This window comes from Mya arenaria, chromosome 8 (genome assembly GCF_026914265.1).
Source record: "Mya arenaria isolate MELC-2E11 chromosome 8, ASM2691426v1".
NCBI classification, from domain to species: Eukaryota; Metazoa; Mollusca; class Bivalvia; order Myida; family Myidae; genus Mya; species Mya arenaria.
This window is the reverse complement of record NC_069129.1, coordinates 72,084,209-72,104,050: the sequence shown is the minus strand read 5'-3', so window position 1 is coordinate 72,104,050 and position 19,842 is coordinate 72,084,209. Positions and strand designations below refer to the sequence as shown.

General features: G+C 38.0%; 1 protein-coding gene and 2 long non-coding RNA genes across 3 annotated transcripts; all 3 read left to right on the top strand.

The window, feature by feature from the left end:
* Positions 1–942: 942 nt before the first annotated feature.
* Positions 943–1,518, top strand: LOC128244543 (histone-lysine N-methyltransferase SETMAR-like). The gene has a single exon (XM_052962542.1). It carries the CDS (start codon positions 943–945, stop codon positions 1,516–1,518), a length of 576 nt encoding a protein of 191 aa, XP_052818502.1.
* A 1,082-nt stretch (positions 1,519–2,600) lies between these two features.
* LOC128244722 (uncharacterized) lies at positions 2,601–6,522 on the top strand. Its single transcript, XR_008262978.1, has 4 exons — positions 2,601–2,683; positions 3,026–3,095; positions 4,413–4,523; positions 6,335–6,522. It is a non-coding gene; the product is annotated as an uncharacterized LOC128244722 (long non-coding RNA).
* A 5,110-nt stretch (positions 6,523–11,632) lies between these two features.
* On the top strand, positions 11,633–17,653 carry LOC128244721 (uncharacterized). The gene is made up of 4 exons (XR_008262977.1): positions 11,633–11,792; positions 13,098–13,164; positions 13,422–13,561; positions 15,505–17,653. It is a non-coding gene; the product is annotated as an uncharacterized LOC128244721 (long non-coding RNA).
* The last annotated feature ends 2,189 nt before the right edge of the window (positions 17,654–19,842 follow it).

Genomic DNA, 19,842 nt, shown 5'->3' with positions numbered 1-19,842 from the left:
GAAAATCGTAACATGGGGTTATGATGCGTTTACGATTACGATTTACGCTACGACCGTTGATAAGACGCTCCCTTTAAGATGTATTGCTTATTAGACTATGTATCGAGTTAATGCCATATTTTCATGCTGTGACGTCCATTATTTACATAGTGAAGTGTACTTTTGGTTTACTATAATTGATTTCCATTGACAACTATGCAGTTAGATGTGACCTTTATTATATTAAGATAAACTTTATATAGATTATGTTACTTAGAGATTTAATCTGATATTCCATTGTTGTTTTAAAACTGACAGTGTGGGTTCACTGGTTGATCTGTGTGTGACTTCAAATGAATATTCACAAAGTTCCTCCGCAGAACTTCACCTTAGTTTATTTTAGGGGATAAATATAATAGAAAAGTTAAAAGTGTTTAATGGGTTATCTTAAATAATACTTTGTGAATTGTTAATCTGCAATTCTTGGTTCATTAAATTGCGATGTACGAGGGGTGATCCAGAATAAACGGGACTGTCCCTATATTTCATTTATTTTACTAAAGATTTTTATAAAATTTCTGAATACACTCTTTTATCTACGGCAAAGATATTTATGAAATTAGTTTTATTGCAGATCTATGTTATTCCATAATATTAATCACTATAGCAACCAAGTGACTTTATACCGGGGACGCTGTCGTTAACAACTTATCGCATAAAATGTGCAAGTCATTTTCTTCATAATAATGAGAGGTATTTAAGCGCCAAATTGCACGATTAACGTTAGACGTATTTTACGTCATCTGACAAATTGTCATCGTCATTGTTGTTTCCGTTTAAAAACAACAGCAATTCAAGCGAAACTACCTGTTTAAAATTATGGCGTCAAAAAATCCGCTAGAATCTCGCGCTGTCATTAGATTTTGCTGTCAGCTTGGTTATTCGCCGACGAAAACCTATGAAATGATACAGAAGACGTTTGCAGGACTGAAGATATCTCGGACTCGGGTTTTTGAGTGGTATCGGTGCTTTCGTGACGGCAGATCGTCTGTGGAAGATGAAAAGGGGCGTGGTCGTAAGAGTTCCGTAGACGCAACGTTAGTGGCATCTGTAAAGGACGTTATCTACAGAGATAGGCGGACAACAATACGAGATGTTTGTAACATAAATGGTTATAGTTTCGGTACAGTCCAGAGAGTTATTACTGAACAACTGAACATGAAAAGGGTCAGTGCTAGGTGGATACCCCGCCTACTAACAGATGAACACCGGACAAAATGGATTAATGCCTCCAGGAAGTTTTTAAAACGTTATCGACGGGAAGGGGAGGCTTTCTTGAACCGCATTATCACCTGTGACGAGACCTGGATTTACCTGTTTGATCCTGAGACTAACGAGCAGTCTCGTCAGTGGAAGACTCCGGGATCACCGACACCTAAGAAGGCCAAAGTTACCAGCACAACAGGCAAGCAAATGTACATTTTCTTTGCCGACCGCCATGGGATGATTCGACAACACGCAGTGCCGATTGTTATATGAGAAATTGCTACGTTTGTGACGGTTACTGTTATGATAGTGATAATTTTGAAGACATTGAGACCGTAGACGAGGAAGTAAAAATTGACGAAATTGTACCAAGCATTTTTGTGGGCGAAAAAAAGAATTGACATTAGTTTTCAATTCGCTCAAACATTTATGATACTTTATTAAGTGCTTTCCGAATGAAAAGGTTCAAACAATTGTTTTGATGTTTTAACTTTGAATAAATGCGTTGAAATGCAATTTGATTGTTTATTTTATCTCGATTGAAAAATAGAAGCATAGTAACATAGTAGCAAGCACTGTACCTAGCATTGTAGATTGCATGGTCCATGGCTTAAAATAATGCAATGAGTTGAACGAATATAGTTAATATAAAAAGCTTATTTTTTCTTCTCATGTCATACTTGTCAAAATCTTCTGACCAAGTAATTACATTACACATTATGGGTCTCAAGAAAACCATCAGAGTATGCTTGAGGAAGTTATTCAGAAGGTCAACACCGAAAGAACTTGACAGTGTGGAGAGTCACACGTGCCCGAAACTATATCCGTGTTTGATTTGTTTCAAAAAAGGGGAGGCTGAAAAGAAGACTCGTCGAGTGTTGACAAAACTTACAAACTTGTTGAAAAGCTCAGTAGCAGAGACTTAGAGAGAAATGAGAACCACGAAGCACTTCGCCAGTTCTTCGCCAGGCGTGGGAGACAATTTGTGCCAAAACGGTGTTAAGTGAATGAAGAGATAATGAATAGTAAGAAAATAAAATGTATGAACTGTTCGTGTTTTATTGTGTTTATCTATAGTAATCTAGTTGGAATCACTTAAGCTTCAAGAACAACTATGCTTGCTCATAGTTATCAAACGAGTAATGGTCACATAGTCATATATATGCGCAAATCGCTATGCATAACTCCTCAAAGATACACGGAATGTATCGTAAAATGCTACATAGTTCGATACTTAAGCAAAATAAAACATGAAATAAAGTAAAACAATCACAGAATAATGTTACGATTTTCAGTATAAAATTGACCGTTCAGCAGCAGCTCTCAGCTGATTATTAAAACGGAGAGTGTTGCCTGCCGTATTCACTTTGATACGGTTGAACCCATGTAAACAATACTCTTTGTGTGTAAAATTTTGGGATATTTTCTGTGTTTGAAGGTACGACCTTGGTAGTTATATAGTTATAGTTTCTATAATGTTTTCGCGATTGAATCAAGTCGGGTTTATGCATATACAAGAGATATAAGTGATTTTACGAGGTTTTAAACATTTCCAATTTCAGAAAATATTTCTACTTTCGATTTCGTTTTTCTGAAAATGAACAAACATTTTATTTTTTCCTAATGTTTAATATCATAAAACGATACATAATACATAATTAAGATAATTTCAATTATTTTTAATGAGTGTATTTTCTTTATTTTCGTAAAAGTTAAAAAAAATAAAAATAATGCAATTCATGTAATGATATGACGTGATATGTATGACGTCATATTGCAGAGTTCTCGCTGTGCGCTGGTCGGCCATCTTGAAAAAAAATTGTGAAGGTCGTATTTCCAGCTTTCCTGCGGTAAATATGACATGTTCTATGCGAAATTGTGTCTAAATACATGATGTATCATATTACCAGCAAGTTTTGTCGATGTATCTATTGAATTACAAAAAAACTTCTGTCAAAAGAAATTGGTCCCAGCTCGTTTTAGAATGTTTCGAACATTCTCGAAGCCGATTTTAGAAACTTTAATTCTCGGTTAGATATGTTGAAAAACAAAGTAAGCAGTGTTAATTCATATCTCTTGTCTTGTTTATGTCACATTTTGAGTGATTTTAACTTTGTTTAGGGACCAAACTGGCAGAAATAAGAAATGGCAAATCATACAAGATTGATAAATATCAAAAACAAGAAACATGGAAGAACAGCACAAAACACCACAAACAGCACAGTGCATACATACATTAGTTATAAAAACTAGGTATGATTAACAAGGATTGTTAGTTACCGCCTTGGAAAAGTCAGTAAAATGTAAATTTACTGCGGTTTTAAACCAGTTTATGTGCACAACCTCACTCTTATCCCAACAATCCTGAATAAAGTAAAACCGTAAACATTTTCTTTCTAGTTTTTGCCATATCTCATTTAAAATATGACTTCTTTAATTTTTTATTCATATATAAAAAACTAGGTGTGTTTATCAAGGACTGTTGGGTTCCGCCTTGGAACGGTCAGTAAAATGTAAAAACAAATCTGCCCTGGACTGACTCATGCCGGTAAGGACAAATCGTGGAAGATGTTTGCGGAGTGGTAGGGTATTTTTGATACTATTGTTTGGGAACCTTGACTACGATGGATGACGACGTTGATCATATACCATGTTACAGTTGTATTATTATCATTGATACTGGTTGAGAAGCAGTTTCCGACAGTTTTTAAACGTTTTTATTGAATTACTTATACATGTTTAAATATCTACTAAAAAGTGTTCACATTTTATATAACTACAGCTCAAGCTGCTATTGTCGATATATTTCTTACATGTGTGACGTCACATATAGTGTATCTAATAGGGGCGCAAAGAGGGTACTTACATTGTTCTGATTAGCTTGTGATGAGAAGCAGTGTCCGACAATTTGAATGCGGGGCATATTTGAGGTGCCTGTTGTGTGTTTTTATTTCCTTTATTTTCATTGGTCCGAAGGTCAGATCTTATTCCTTTTTCTCGGATGAATTGTTGTGTTGTTAGTTCAGGTCATATAAAAAGCGGCCATTCTTTGTGACGTGTCATTGATGATTTGCTGCTTGCCCTGTACACTACCAAATATACAGTGGATGAAGTAAGTATATTTTATTAAATTTATTGTATAACCATAATAATGTCTTCTTCTATAGATGCGGATGCCAAAAAGAATACAGAGAAGCAAGCTGACCTTGGAGTTGGTGATGGTTTTAGTGCTGGCAATGGTATCTTCCAACAATATACTCATGATGTTGCGTCAGGTGGTAAGAAAACTGTAAAATTATCGCGTACTTTTGTACACTTTCTTGGCCCAGGTGTTGAAAAAGGAGGTGCCAAGATTGAGAGCAACACAGAAGGAGAGCTATGCTACTCGTACGACTGGGGGGCTAGTATTTTACCCTATAATACTACAAAGGCAGCATGTACACCATCTAAATTGCTGCCATATATGTCCAAATGTAACAGCTATCGTATAACTGGTCATGGTGTCCGAATACATGATTTGATAACGTCCCGTGATGAAATTCAGGCTGATGGCCGTATAGTGACCACCCCTATGCCCGACTCCATTGAGGTATTCTCTGACAAAAATCGCTTGCTCAGGCCCAACAATATAGTGCCAATAGGCACTAAAAGTATTTTCGAAATAAACAAGGGGTTTCGAAAAGAAGAACCAGACACATGGGAGGAGGGGTTGCTACCCCGGGTTAAGGTCCAGTTTCCAAGTGAAATGTATCAGAGTACTCGTAATGAGCCCCAACGTGATTTTCGCATACGTGCGTTTGACATTTATAACGGTCTGTTTTCTATGTTTACTTGGAATACTGGCAATGAGCTACAATTTAATGCCGAACTAGACTCAGGCCGCATACCTACCGGCTCATTTGCCGACATGCATACGTTGCCATGCAATAAAACGCATTTGAATCTGACCAATAAAATGCTCGATACAGTATGGGGCATTCAAGCCAAGATGGCGACCCAACAGAACCGTTCTCCCATCATACCCCCTATGCCTGTCTTCTTCCGGTTTGCCCCTTTCTTTACTGCAAGGGGCCGTGCCCAACGTAGAGCTCAATTTAAATGTACTTACACGTCCACTATTGAGTTCTACTTCTCACCAAGAATGGGGGTTGAAATGTTAATGCTTGGTAACCAAGGCGAACGTATGAACGGTACATACTTCGACCCATATGAAAACTCTGCTGCGGAAGTGCTCCGTTATAATCCTGGTGTACATGTTGAAAACTTTGTCATGCCTCTTACCGCGTATCTTTTGGAAGAAACTGCCCTCAAAACCGGATATGACGGTCTCACCCCCAAACCCGCGTCCATGGACCCCAGCCAAACCCTCCAAGAAGAAGTAGAGTCCGAGCTTGTTAAAAAGGGCTTTGCAATATCAGATACAATAATTGATGATACGAAAGTAGTCAGAAACATTACGTCAGAGGCCGGTGACGGCACTCAGGTTACCGACGAGCGCGATAGTGCGACTCAGTTGAGAAACCCCGAATATTATGGTACATCAATGGAAGGCATGGGGTTCAGTCAGGAAGAAATTGCATTGTTTGAGCAAGTCCTTAATATGGAGGACAATACTGAAAGTGAGGCTAAGGACTATGTAATTAAAGACGGGATCTTAACACAAACCGCTAAAGATAATCCCGACGACGTAACAGGTCCGCTGCTTCCGGTCCAAGCTATACCGGAAGTGGATGGTGACGTAATGGTCACCAATCTCCGTAATCTCCGGCCTGCGCAGGCTTGGAGAGCTATAGGGGTAGAAGAATACCCAGTTTGGTCACGTAAAAAACATGGTTATAACTTTAACTATGTACCGTGGCCAAGGTTAGATCAGTATGGTAGTATAAATAAAAACTTATGTGACATTAAAGATGTCCAAGCTGTTCGTCGCCTTAATGAGGCCGGTATCTTGAAAAAAATGAGAGTAGTTAACAGAGCATTGACTGTAAATGCTCAGGAATTTGATGAGGGGGGTAATAAGGGGCAAAAACCTATGTTTGATAAACCTGCTAGTCAGCTACAAGAGAGTACGCTTACCACTCCTTTGCAGGTTGTCGGCCAAACAGCGATACAACAGCCTATGCCACCCACAGACAGTTTCCCGGAACTCAGACTATCACTCACACCTGAAGACCAGGTCACCCTAGACTCACAGAAGGGAGTATCATTCTTTCAAGACACACAAGAAGATATATTCGACTCACCCCCCGCCAAACGCGCGAGAAAAGAATAAATGGCATACAGGTCAGAATTAGCATTAGTTGAACCAAATAAATTTGTAACATTACCTATTTTAATGAACATTTTACAACAACAATTACAACAGCAATATGCAGTTCTTATTAATCAGAAGGACTCACATTTGATTTTGTAGCACTCTATTTAAGAGACTATGTTTTCAAACCATTGGGGTTAGAACTAGGTTTACTAAATACCCCGACTAGAAAAAGTATTCCTCAAAGGAATGTAGTAGAAGATCAAACTCCAAAATCGTTTGATAGAATATGTTGGCCGTCCGTATGTAGTCAATGATACACAGCAGGCAATGGACTGTTAATGTCAGAAGAAGAACATATATGGGGGACTGGAGTAGACTGGACTAGTTTTAATTTTTACAAAGTTCAAATAGTAAAAAGAGGTCCGACATTTCCAGTTCAGATTAAGTTTACAGACTGTAAAGATTGCGTATCGTATGACATAGAGGGTAACTTAGTAGTTAACTGGGTTGACAAAGTAAGTCAGGAAATCACTGTCTGTGTATACATGGTAGCAAATGAATTCTCTGGACAAAATAAATACAGACTAGAAAACTTACAAAAAATGCATAACGAAATACTAGGTGTAGAAAAAAAAGTAGACGTTGTAGGCGACCAATTAAAAGCAATTGCGGCTGAATTATTGAACTTAAAAGACATCAATGATAATTGGGATACTTACAAAAAAAACTTGGTCGATATCAAGAAGGCAGTTGCGTCATTAGAAACGGAAGTAGAGCGAGTAGATAAAACGTTAATTCCGAACGAAATTCGGACATTGAGTACTAGAATAGGGGCTATAGAAGAACAACATAGGACAGATATTGCCAAAATACCTGAACCTGTTGATTACATGAATGATAGAATTGGTCGCAAACGAATTCAAATATTGACTGACAGAGTAGACAAAATGCTCAATCAACTGACAAACTATGGCGCTAATACTGTTTCCAAACAACCAGCATACCCTTACTCAGGTATACCACCCACGACTGACTCTGACAATGACGGTAACTCTGACAACCAGCAAGTAGCACCCAATATTGTAGATAGAGTAAATGCTGTCATAGAACACTTGAGAAACTTGAAATCTGAAATAGACGGGTTCAAAGAACTCATAAACAGTTTGAAAGAAAAAGTAGAAGTACGGGCCGTAGCTATGAAAGAAATAGCTAGTAATGGTAGGGGGTGTGACTGTCCATTGCGTGCTACATACACTACCGGGAAACGTCCATTTAACACATTCAATTAACATTTCAACTCTGCATACAAATCAAAGAAAACCATCAAGGACATTAGAGATACCTCACTCACTACTTCAGGCACTCTATACTCCATCGTCATCAGCGGTTTAGAAGCTATTCCAGGCATTGTCGACCTCATCTGCCCTCAAAAAGCAAAAATCAGTAAAGTAAGTGGTGAAATAATCAAGAACGCTAAAGGAGAGCCATGCACGGAATACTTTTCAGCAGAGAACATACATGCAAATCATCTGCACTCTACTCTGACGTGCAAGTGGTCCACCCCACTCAACAAATACGACGCCCAGAGCGATATAGAAAAGAAGCCTGTCAATGCCATCAAGACTATCTTAAACAGTATGCCCAGTGCTGCCTTCTGGCACGACGGCCGTTTAGACCAAACGTGCACTTTTCAAAATCTTCATCTCCATGTCATCGTCCACACGGCGAGCGAGTCATTGCACAGGGGAGTATACAGCATGAACAGAGCCAAAGCGATCTTCAAGGAGATACAGCCCTTCTTGCCTGGATTGAGCATTCGGTCGCAGAGATGCAACAATTTCAACGGGCTCATGAGGTACTGCCTCCAACCCCCTCGCCTTCTCGCAGGAACCAACAACCTGGAAATGCTCAAAACTATACAGAGCTTAGAAGACCCCGGAACAATCGAGAGACACTTCTTTCCGGGGGCGGGGGACCAATCAGACTACGTCGAAGACTGGGAGGACGAGGAGGAACACAGTACGAGCGTCAAGTATTCCGGGACAGAGAACGTCATGAGCCGACTGCTACAGTCTCACACCACTCCATCCCAAGCCACCCCGACTCCCCCGACCATGTCTCCGAAACAGACTTCAGCGACCTTTCAACAATCTTTGGGGACCCGTACAGCCCAAGCCCAAGCTCCAGGTCAAGTGAACATCACAGCCACAGCTCGCAAAACACAAGTAGTCATCGACAAGTTAATGGAGTACAACGCGGTGACAATGGAAGAGGTCCTCGAACGCCTTCTTCGAGAAGAACCTCAACGCCGATCTCTCATTCTTCAATGGAGGAGTATAATGGCAGTTCCCAACGCACGAGCAATCATTCATCAAGCTATGACAGAGATGAACATAATGAGGACAGTAGCGGGAGACACGTACATAGACACTCTCATGAAGGGCGTCTTTGAAGACACTGGAATAGAGCCAACTCAAGCTACAGCAGCCAATTTTGTAGCTTGGTGTCGCGAACAGGATCTCGCGCCAGAACGTGTCATGCTTGACCTCTACTTGATTTTCAACAAAAGCTTGACCAAAATAAACACTATCATGTTTCATGGGAGGTCCAATGCAGGAAAAACGTATTGGGCCAATTGCTTGACCCCGTTCCCCAACAAGACAGGTCAAACAATACCCTCAGCCGACTTCGCTTATCAGGATTGTATTGGTAAGGAAATCATCATCATCCCCGAGATCAACCTTATCAAAGCAGATCAGGTCGAGGAATTCAAAACCATAACAGAGGGGATGTAAAAGAAAGTAAATATAAAGAACAGACAACCACAGTTCTTGGACAGAACACCGATCATATTGACCTGCAACACAACACCCTGGGCCAATAACTCTCAAGAAGAAGAGGGGCTCCGAAATCGTATGATTGCCTACACTGACCTTGTCGATAGTGAAGTTCTGAAGAGTGCCGGAAATCCTAATCCTAGGTTCTTTGCTAACTGTTTTGGCTTCATCAGGAATGATCTTGATAATGACTACCACTTTGCAACCAATCTGCAAGAGGACGACTTCCGGTCGGAGGTGCAGGGTGTGATACAAGCTTTCATCATGACACAGACACAGGATTATGTGTCTCTACAGGACTTCTGGGAGGCAGAAGAAACTAAGAGCAGAACAGGTCACACTTTGCTCACATTGATTTTGGAACTGGGGTGGACAGGTACTTGTACTTAGAGCCAGACAGGTTAGAACGTTATCCAATTCGTTGTATCAACAAGGAGATGAAAGGCCTGATTGTTAACTGGATGCAGTGGGCAGGAGATTATAGTTGGAAGTGGGAAATGGACAAATGTGTATTGTTGGACTGTCACGAAGAAAGGTACAAGGTCAAGGATATACCTGCATTTATTATGCAGAAACTCAGGTACCAGAAAATAAGGCTAGTGAAAGTACACAAGATTTATGAAAAAGTGCTATCCAGTAACACCATGGTGGGTAGTTACCCTATCAAAAGATCCATACAAGAAATGGTCCAGACCATCTCTAGAATTGAAGAGGCGTACGAAAAGAAAAGTAAGAGGTTCGCGCCTAAAATCACGAGCACACCGGTCAAACCACTTGAAGAAATGGCATGGGTAGAGAATGAATTGATGTCAGACTGGCCAGAACAAGGTGACCTTTCTCCTGATCTTGCCATCAGCATGGCTCGACCACTCCCGACACCACCACTGTCACCTATTGCAAAAAGAGCACGTATGGACATGGCGGGGGATGCACCTGAATTCGTAGTGCCAAAGTACAAAGCAACACCAAAATTGACCAAGTTCATCAACAAGAACTATACAAACAAGAGCCCATCACCAAAATTGGGAGGGTAAACGTTCTTTCCCAATATTTCAGATGAAGAAGCAGGACCTAGTACAGCTCTTGACATGTCAGATACTGAGGCTCCCATCTTATCTGCTCAGAAAGCTTCTCAAATTCTTGAGCAAGCGATTAGAAACCTACCCCTGTCGAAAAGAGAGTCCATCGAAACAAAAAGTGCAAACGTATCTTCTCATCACAGAGGCAGAAAACAATGACGATCAGGCCGCGCTCACCCTCCTGCGACACAGCAGAAATGACTTCGCCGAGCTCTCCACACTCGACGACTTCCTAGAAGAAGCACTGGGATTTGTTTGGCATGATGTCAAAAACATTCTTCCACTGTAATTAATGCCGGAAATTCGTTATTTAAACCCTGGTGACCCAGAGTATAGGGACTTTGATAACCTAGATAACAATGAAACTGAAGATGTTGTGATATATAGTGAGGGGGATGATTTAGCTTTTGATAATTTAATGTTAGATTTTTAAAATTTATACCAAGATGTTGTTATTTATCTTATTGTTAATCCAAATGAAACTGTTATTGAAATTCAGTATGTTAATTTTGAAGATATTGAAGCTCAATTGTCACTTGTTAAAGTACTTATTGATATGTATATTCAAGAAGACCCTGATTTTGGGCGTTTGTTACATTTATATAGTTTTGAAAATGTTGAACATCTTTTTGAACGTTTACGTGTGTTAAATCAGTGGAAACTTGTGTATACTAGTGAAGAATAAATGTGTTAAACAGTTACAACAAATTGTTTAAAAAAGAAAAAAGAAAAAAGGGTTCGAGTAAGAGTGGTTTTATCCACTCTTGCTTGGACCTTTTTTTTAACATCATTTTTTTTTTGGCGGGAAAAACCGGTCCGCTGTATATAACGGTGATTATAAAAAGAACATGAGAGGACACTCTAACCCGGGGTCGAGGTCTATGTCGTATGTTTCCCTACGGGATCGCGAAGCGGGCGAAGCCATAAACAACGACATAGACCTCGGTCCTAACCTTTATAATAAGATATTGTAATTACTTGGTGTAACATCTCACATATATAGCACGCGAAAAAGCGATTAGTTGTTTTAACTGTTTCATTCACAGCATGTAACGATTGGTTTCACAAAGATATTATAATATGTTAATTTGTTGTTTGTATATATTGTTTGTAAGTTTTGATCATAGCCCCCCCCCCTCGCCCCATGTCCTCAAAGTGAACTTCAATCATTCAATTTGAAGAAATGATCTATTTGACTTTCAGAGTGAATAATGCCCAGGGTGTGTGCATACGAACTCTTGGTCGTAAAAAATAAAGATCGTCTTGAGTGTAAAAAAAATATCGGACGTGAAGTGGAGGGGGCGGAGGAGGCGCCAGATGGTAGCCCTGACAGGCGGTTGGCCTCCTCCAAAGTTAGATAAGTGGGAGGAAAAGGTAAGTTTTTACTTATTTGCAACTTATTTTTCATCTCCTAATATTGACAACTTTTTTATTTTTGGTCTTAAAACGAGCAAATATTTGTTAACCAGTGATAAAAGACTGCTGACAAAAGATCAGATCGCAACTTTTCATATATCCGTCCAAAATTGATGTTTTATTATTTTTTCTTAAATCGTTAGTAACGGTTTAAGCCATAAAACATTAAATTTGGAATGGAAATATGAAAAATTGCGATCTGATATTTTTTGTCAGCAGTCTGTCATCACTGGTTAGCAGATATTTACGCAAAAACCTGCTAATTCCAAGACAAAAAATAAAAAAGTTGGAAAAACGGTAAATCTGTGAGAGAGCAGCTTCAAGACCGTGTTATTGTTTTGTACTCCACTATAACTGTACTCCTGTCTCAGAGATCAGTCCATCTACATACTGTATATATTTTAGATTTTGAAATGAAATACTTATATGAATCTTACTTGAAGAAAAGTGTAAAAGATGCACAAACCTAGACTTGAAAATGTAGTATCTCATAATTTCTTAGTAATTTGAATACATGTTTAAATATACGTACCAGTAGGTACCTACGGCCAGTAGAGCTAAAAATCATGTAAACAATTGCTCGTTAACACGATACAGCCTTCAGTTTTCATTGTATCTGGATGAAACTTGTACAGTATCTACATATCCATAAGAGCTCGGTTCCTTTTGAAAACCAGCCAGATCCGCCCATGCATCCCTAGATTATTGGCCTTGATAGTATAAAAAAATCAGTGTGTCAGTAAACAATTCCTCGTTGACATGATACAGCTTTCAGTTTTGATTGTGTCTTGATGAAACTGGTACAGTATCTGCATATCTATAAGAGCTCGGTTCCTTTCGAAAACCAGCCAGATCCGCCCAAGCATGCCTAGGTTATGGGCCTTCATAAGATAAAAAAAACATGTAAACAATTGCTCGTTAACACGATACAGCCTTCAGTTTTGATTGTATCTCGATGAAACTTGTACAGTATCTACATATCTATAAGAGCTCGGTTCCGTTTGAAAACCAGCCAGATCCGCCCATGCATGCCTAGATTATGGGCCTTGAAATGATTAGATTATGGAACTTGATAGTATAAAAAAATGCTATTGTGTAATAAATGCTTCCGTACATGATACAGTCTTCAGTTTTGAGTATTCAGATACCCATAACGGGTTGGTTCTTTTCGAAAACAGTGATGTTGACCACACAAACCCAGCCAGTAGAGAATAGGCCCTTTTGGGCCTCTTGTTTTGTAAATTTGGTAATATTGTTTTTCAGATGATTCAGCTGATCGTTGATTCAGCCATAAGGGTGTTTGCTGTGGTGGACACCTTCGCTCTTAATAGTAATATTTCTTAATTTTCTTTATTTAACATTTAATATTGATCAGAAAGTGTTCGCCTTCATCCTTTATATAAAACTTAACTTTGAAATGATTTGTAAGTAAATTATTCAGTGATGGTGAAATCCTAAAGTCATTGGTATGACATTTGAATATATAATGTTGTCATTCCAGACGAAGTTGCGATACACATGTTGTATATATATCTGGGTTTTTTATTAATAACACCAATATATTCATATTTGTCTATATTACTGCAGCAACAAGTCAATCGTCTATGGTGCTGCAGCACACTGCCAAGACGGCTAAATGTACATCGCCTGCAGTAGAGTCAGGTTTATCCACCTCCAACATAAGTGTCCATTGCACTGCCCCTGGGTACTGCCATGGTTCCAAAAAGGTTGTACACAAAATATGACTAAATAAACTAATTAAAGTTATTAGGCCAAATAAGATTTAATGCTAGTTCTAGTACTACTGACTTAGGCAGATAATAATGTTTGGTGTAAGTGCGCAATGATTGACTTGATGACTTTGGGAAAACTCTCCGATCTACTCGCCAGGCAGTGCCGCAAACAGCAACAGCTCGCAAGACGGAAGTAGTAATAGATATGCTCACAGAGTTCAACGCGATCACCATGGACGAGGTCCTCGAACGCCTCCTTCGAGAGAACCCTCAGAGAACAGCACTTCTTCAACAGTGGCGTTCTATAATGACAGCCCCTAATGCCAAGGTGATACTAGGTCAGGCGGTCAACGAGATGAACATCTTGAGAAATCTGAGAGGAGATACGTTCATAGAGACATTGATCAGAGGAAATTACGACGATATGGGGTACATGCCAGTCCAAGATACAGCAACTCTCTTCGTGGAATGGTGCAGGGAGCAAGATATCACTCCAGAGAGATTTCTGTTAGATCTGTATTGCATCTTGAACAAGACACATAACAAGGTCAACACCATCATGCTGCACGGAAGAAGCAACGCGGGTAAGACCTATTGGACCAACGCCCTCACCCCCTTCCCAAACAAAGTGGGTCAGACCATTCCGAGCACCGACTTTGCGTACCAGGACTGCGTGGGCAAGGAGATTATTGTCATTCCGGAGTTGAACTTAGTAAAAGCTGAACAGGTAGAAGAGTTCAAAACTATCACCGAGGGAATGAAGAAGAAGATCAATATCAAGAATAGGGAGCCTAAATTTCTGGACAGAACACCCATCATCCTGACGTGCAATACGAAGCCTTGGGCCATGTACTCACAAGAAGAGGCCGGGATCCGCAATAGGATGATATCGTATGAAGACCTGAAAGAAAGCTCAGTAGTCAAAGACGTAAGGAATGCCAACCCTCGTTTCTTTGCTTATGTGTTCGCATTCATCAAGAGCGACCTAGATAAAGACATTCACTTCTCCAGTAATCTACAAGACGACGATTACAGGTCTGACGTTGAAGGTGTCATATACCCATATATGATGCAGCAGACACAGAACTATGTTTCATAGGAACAGTACTGGCACAATCAGCACGAAGAGCTCAGCAAACGGGGACACTGATCAGATCAGCATTGGTAATAAAGTAGACCAGTACCTACTTCTTGAACCAGAAAGGGTGGATAAGACCCTCATACCCAATGAAATTAAGACATTAGGGGATAGAATTGGCAGAGTAGAACAACAGCATTCGACCGATATTGCAAAGATACCTACCCCAGGCAATACTGTCAATGATCAAACGGCCCGCAAACGCATTGTTATTCTGACTGACCGCGTAGATAGAATGCTCAATCAAATGACAAGCTATGGGGGTAATACAATTTCAAAAAAGCCCAAGGTCCCATACTCTGCTGAAATCCCAGACACAGACGCTGAAGGCCCGTCTGTATTGAATAACAGCCCTATATCTGCACGAGTATAAGAAAAATCACACTTCGTGCATCGTTTCACAAAACAGTTGATTGATTTGGAGTTCTATAAGGAGAAATAAGTTATACATGTAATAACTTCATCTTATGATTGCATCGTTATTTGTGATAGCAATGAAATTATATTTTGATCACTGCCATTGTTGTAATTGTCATCGGATTTGCGCTCATGTTATGTTGAAAAAAGAAATAGTGTGTGCTTCTTGAAGACTTGTCATTCAAGGTTACATGTAGCTTCTCTGCTTGTTTTGACGAACCAAACTATTCAACTTCTTTAACATAGATTGAAACATCAAATATGAATACATTCTGACTGTTAAAATAACCTTTGTAGGCATATAATGATTTTATTATGTAAATAGTGGTATACCTGACATGGATTGGAACTTCTTATAAATGATAGTGAAATTACTTTCCAGGTGCAGCTAACATTGAAAGTCTACTTGTCAAACAGATTGAGCTCCTCAATGGAATTCTACAACAGAAATTTACAAATGATGATAAACTTCTGCACTTTAAAGACATAAATAAATTACATAAAACATTATTAGAACCCCACCACTACTTGGTGTGGGCTATATAGGAATCACCTTGTCCACTCTGTATCCATTACTACATATGTTTTCGAGTCTTGACCGGAGCATAACTTGAAAGTGTTTAAGGTATTTATTTCAAACTTTATGTGCAGATAGATCTCATGGAAGAAGAATTACAGTACAAAAAAAACCCATAACAGATATAAAAACCATAACTGTGGCTGCAGTGTTAAAGTTATTGCCCTGTAACTCAGGTATTGACTTCAAACTTTATATTCAGATATATCTCATTGAAGGGTATTGCATTGCACAGAAACTATAACTGGTTGGTGAGATTTTTTAGTTATTGCCCTTTTCTAATTTTCCTATTTTTTTTGGTCCGGAAAATAACTTAATCAGTATTTAAGGTATAGACTTCAAACTTCATACAAAGATAACTCTCTTTAAGGAGATATGCATTGCGCAATAACCATAACTCTGGGTGCAGTAATTGTTGAGTGATTGCCCGTAATTAATTAACTAACTTGTAATAAAAACGCCATTGCTGACGCCACATCATAATGCCAAGATGCAAAACTTTACTTCAACTAATGTTACACGACTTATGTAGAATTTCAAACATGGGCAATTTTTTAAATCATTTTTGATTGTGTAAGAAAAAGTGTTAATGGAATTATTCAACACATAAATCAATACTTATTTTGAAATGTATACATATACTTGTTACAGATTGCATTACAAAAATGCAGTTACATGTCTTGTATAATGTACATGTCTAGATTTCTATTACAATGAAAGTAGATGTAACAGCAACATGTGTTAACTGTTTTATCTAGATATATGTGTACATATGCGTGTAATTATCGTCAAGTGAAAAATATAAGAAAAACCTTTGTGATAGCTTAGCAATTCTATTGTTCCGTTTTACATTATGTTCGATGTGTTTTGCTTCCTGTTTGTAGCTTCACTGTTTTAATAATAAGTATTGTTCAGTTCAATCTTTGTCAATTCATATCTCTTTATTTCAAGTCATGTCATTATCAGAAATTATAAATATTTCTTAAGTATTGCTATGTTCAATCTGTATTAATTCATATCTCTTTATTTCAAGTCATGTCATCATCAGAAATTATAAATATTTCTTAAATGACAACTCAAATTAAATGCGACTCAAAAACTTTTACGAATCAACACATAACATAATCATTAGTAGTACTGTTATAAGAATAAATTCTTAGAATTCGGTGAATCTTTCAATATTTAAAATCTCACATGACATATAAATTTTACTGATACTTTTGAATATTAACAAATTTTATTCACTGTTCAATTTTCTTAATGTTTATAATTTGGTGAGCTTTTTTATGTTCAAGTTACCTGATAACATATACAAGACATGATTATGATAGAAAAAAGGTATCAATGATTTTTGTTCAACAAAGCTAAAACTGGTACATATGTTGATGAATAGTACTCTACAATATAGTTCTTAAACTGAAACTGTTACATTTCAAGAACTTGAATTGTTCGTGCACACTTAAAGAGTAGTAAAAGTACAGTTCTTGAACAGTTCAAGAACAATTCATGCACATAAAAACATGCATATAAACTCTTCAGAAACTGACACTACCAGTAGTCTCAAAGAAAGAAAGCTAATCAAAATATCTATATCGATGTACATGTATTACATCTGTTTTGAATGTTAAGTTGAAATGTTCACGACGTAGATATTCTGATTGGCTTTCTTGAATCTTCCTTTTTTCCATTTTTATTAAATTGTCAATTTTTTTCTTAAAAGTTTCTCGCGTGAGACATGGGCACTTCACGAGAACAGCACCCTCTAATATGACCATTTTTTCCATCCAAAGCAGGTTTAATTACTATTCCTGATTTAATAGTTTTTTCCCAGTGCGCGAACAATTTACCAGTTCTTTTTTTTCGAAGATGGTCAAGCACATTCGTTTCACACACTCTTGCACATAAAGAAAGAAAGCAATAATCAAAATATCTATATCGATGTACATGTATTACATCTGTTTTGAATGTTAAGTTGAAATGTTCACGACCTAGATATTCTGATTAGCTGTCTTCCTTCTTTTCATTTTTATTAAATTGTCAATCTTTTTCTTCAAAGTTTCTCGCGTGAGCTCTGGGCACTTTTCGAGAACAGCACTCTCTAATATTATCATCTTTTTACCATCCAAAGCAGGTTTAATTACTTCTCCTGATTTAATAGTTTTTTTCCCAGTGCGCGAACAATTTACCAGTTCTTCTTTTTCGAAGATGGTCAAGCACATTCGTTTAACACACTCTTGCACATCATTATCTGATCTTACAACCATGTGCTTGACTGTTTCCAAAAGAAAAGACTTTGAGTCAACAGCTTGATCATTGGGTGATGTCTCCTCCGTCTGGCCCTGTAGCTTCTCCTCCACAAGTTTCATTTTTTCTTCAGTGTTTTCAAAAAATTCAGTGTTTTCAATTCTGTTTCGATGACAGAAACACGCTTTTCCAGTTTTCTTATATATCTAATGCTGTAAAACAAAACAAATATTGGATGAAGCACTAAGATTAATCGCTCATTGGTCGATTCAAGCCCCACTACCAACTACTCTTCATGTGAGATGTGAGAAGACCCGGTAGTTTTTGTCAGAGGATGGGTCTCAGGAACAATGGTTAGGAAACTACACAGTTTATCTTATCATTCATACAGTTTAGACAATGTGTATATTTTCATCTATGTATAGTTTCGTAAATAATAAGTGCAATACATGTAAATAACAGTTTTAAGAAACTGTGTATATTCTCTTATAATTCAAATATGCATGGCATGGTGCGTTAGTTTTTATATGATATGTATTGTTCATGTTTGTATATTATAACCATGATGAGACTTAATAAATAAATAAATTTATCACAATCGGAGAAATGTTTGTCTGTTCTTTTCGTCTTCTCGCAATTTTTATAACAAATATTTTTCAGATCAGACACAGAATGACTCGAAATCGGATTCAAGACAATTTACAGGAAACATATTTACTCAACAGTGTGCGAGCATTAAATCTAATTTTGATAGGCTCAAATATTATACGACAGTTTGGACAGGAGCCATTTCATGCAGGAGAAGATGGTATTTGCAACCTGAGAGGACAATCTTCTGTAGCAATAAGTGGATATCATTTTAAATATACCAAGTTTCATTTAAAAATGTTGAACGGTTTTTGAGTTATGGAGTAAGGTTAAAGTTTTGGGACGCCGACGACGCCAAGGCGTTCACAATAACTCGACTTTTTTCTTTGAAAAACAGACGAGCTAAAAAGGCTCACTAAATATGTAATCGACCAAAAGATGAAAAAAACAAAAACACCAATAATTGGCAGGTGTCGAGATCGTCAAGGATTTTGAGATTTTTAATAGCTAGTCATCTTTTCACCGAGAGGAGCAGCGCTCACAATGAAAATGATCTTGATGTAAATCCCTTCTCGTGTTGCATAAAATTGCCTAAACTGTCATCTGGTTTGATCATATTTTAACGTACCCATTGCTTGTGCACATTTGAGAAAATACTAGTTTATTGTTTATTATCTTTAAACGGGATCTGAGTCATTCGGTGTCTGATCTAAAAATAATATGTGTGCCCTTGTTATAAGAATCGCAATTATTATCACATTAAGAAACAAAGTTATGATTTTCTATCAATATCTTGTAGCTGATAGGTGCCTGACACAGATGTCGCAATAATTTAGTTCCCAGCCGCTAGAAGTGCACGTCTGTGGGGCAATATGCACAACTTTTTAAGTTGGGCTTCAATATCCTTAGTTATCCAAAACAATTTTAAGATATAACATTATAACGATTCATGTTCAGGTGTAGAGTTACATTTCCTGAATCCCTCATCACCTGAAAGACATGTTTATTCATGTTTAATAACAACTTGTAAAATCAGAAAAAAAGTGACTTGAACATTGCCAGCAAAATAGAAGTCCCCAACTAACTTAAAAAGACTTTAATGTAACTCATGTAAAATAGTGACCCCATGGGGCTATTTTTGACCCCATGGTCATGTTTTTAATAAAAAATTGGTAAACGACCATCAGACAGCATACTAAATATCAAAACCAAAAACCATAAGCCTTATAGTTTTTATCCCCATCTTAAACCAGTGACCCCAGAGGCGGGCCAATTTTGATCCCAGGGGATGATTTGAACAAACTTGGTAAA

Excerpts from the sequence above, each read along its gene's own strand:
- LOC128244543 (XM_052962542.1), top strand. The coding sequence starts at position 943 with ATGATACAGAAGACGTTTGCAGGACTGAAGATATCTCGGACTCGGGTT.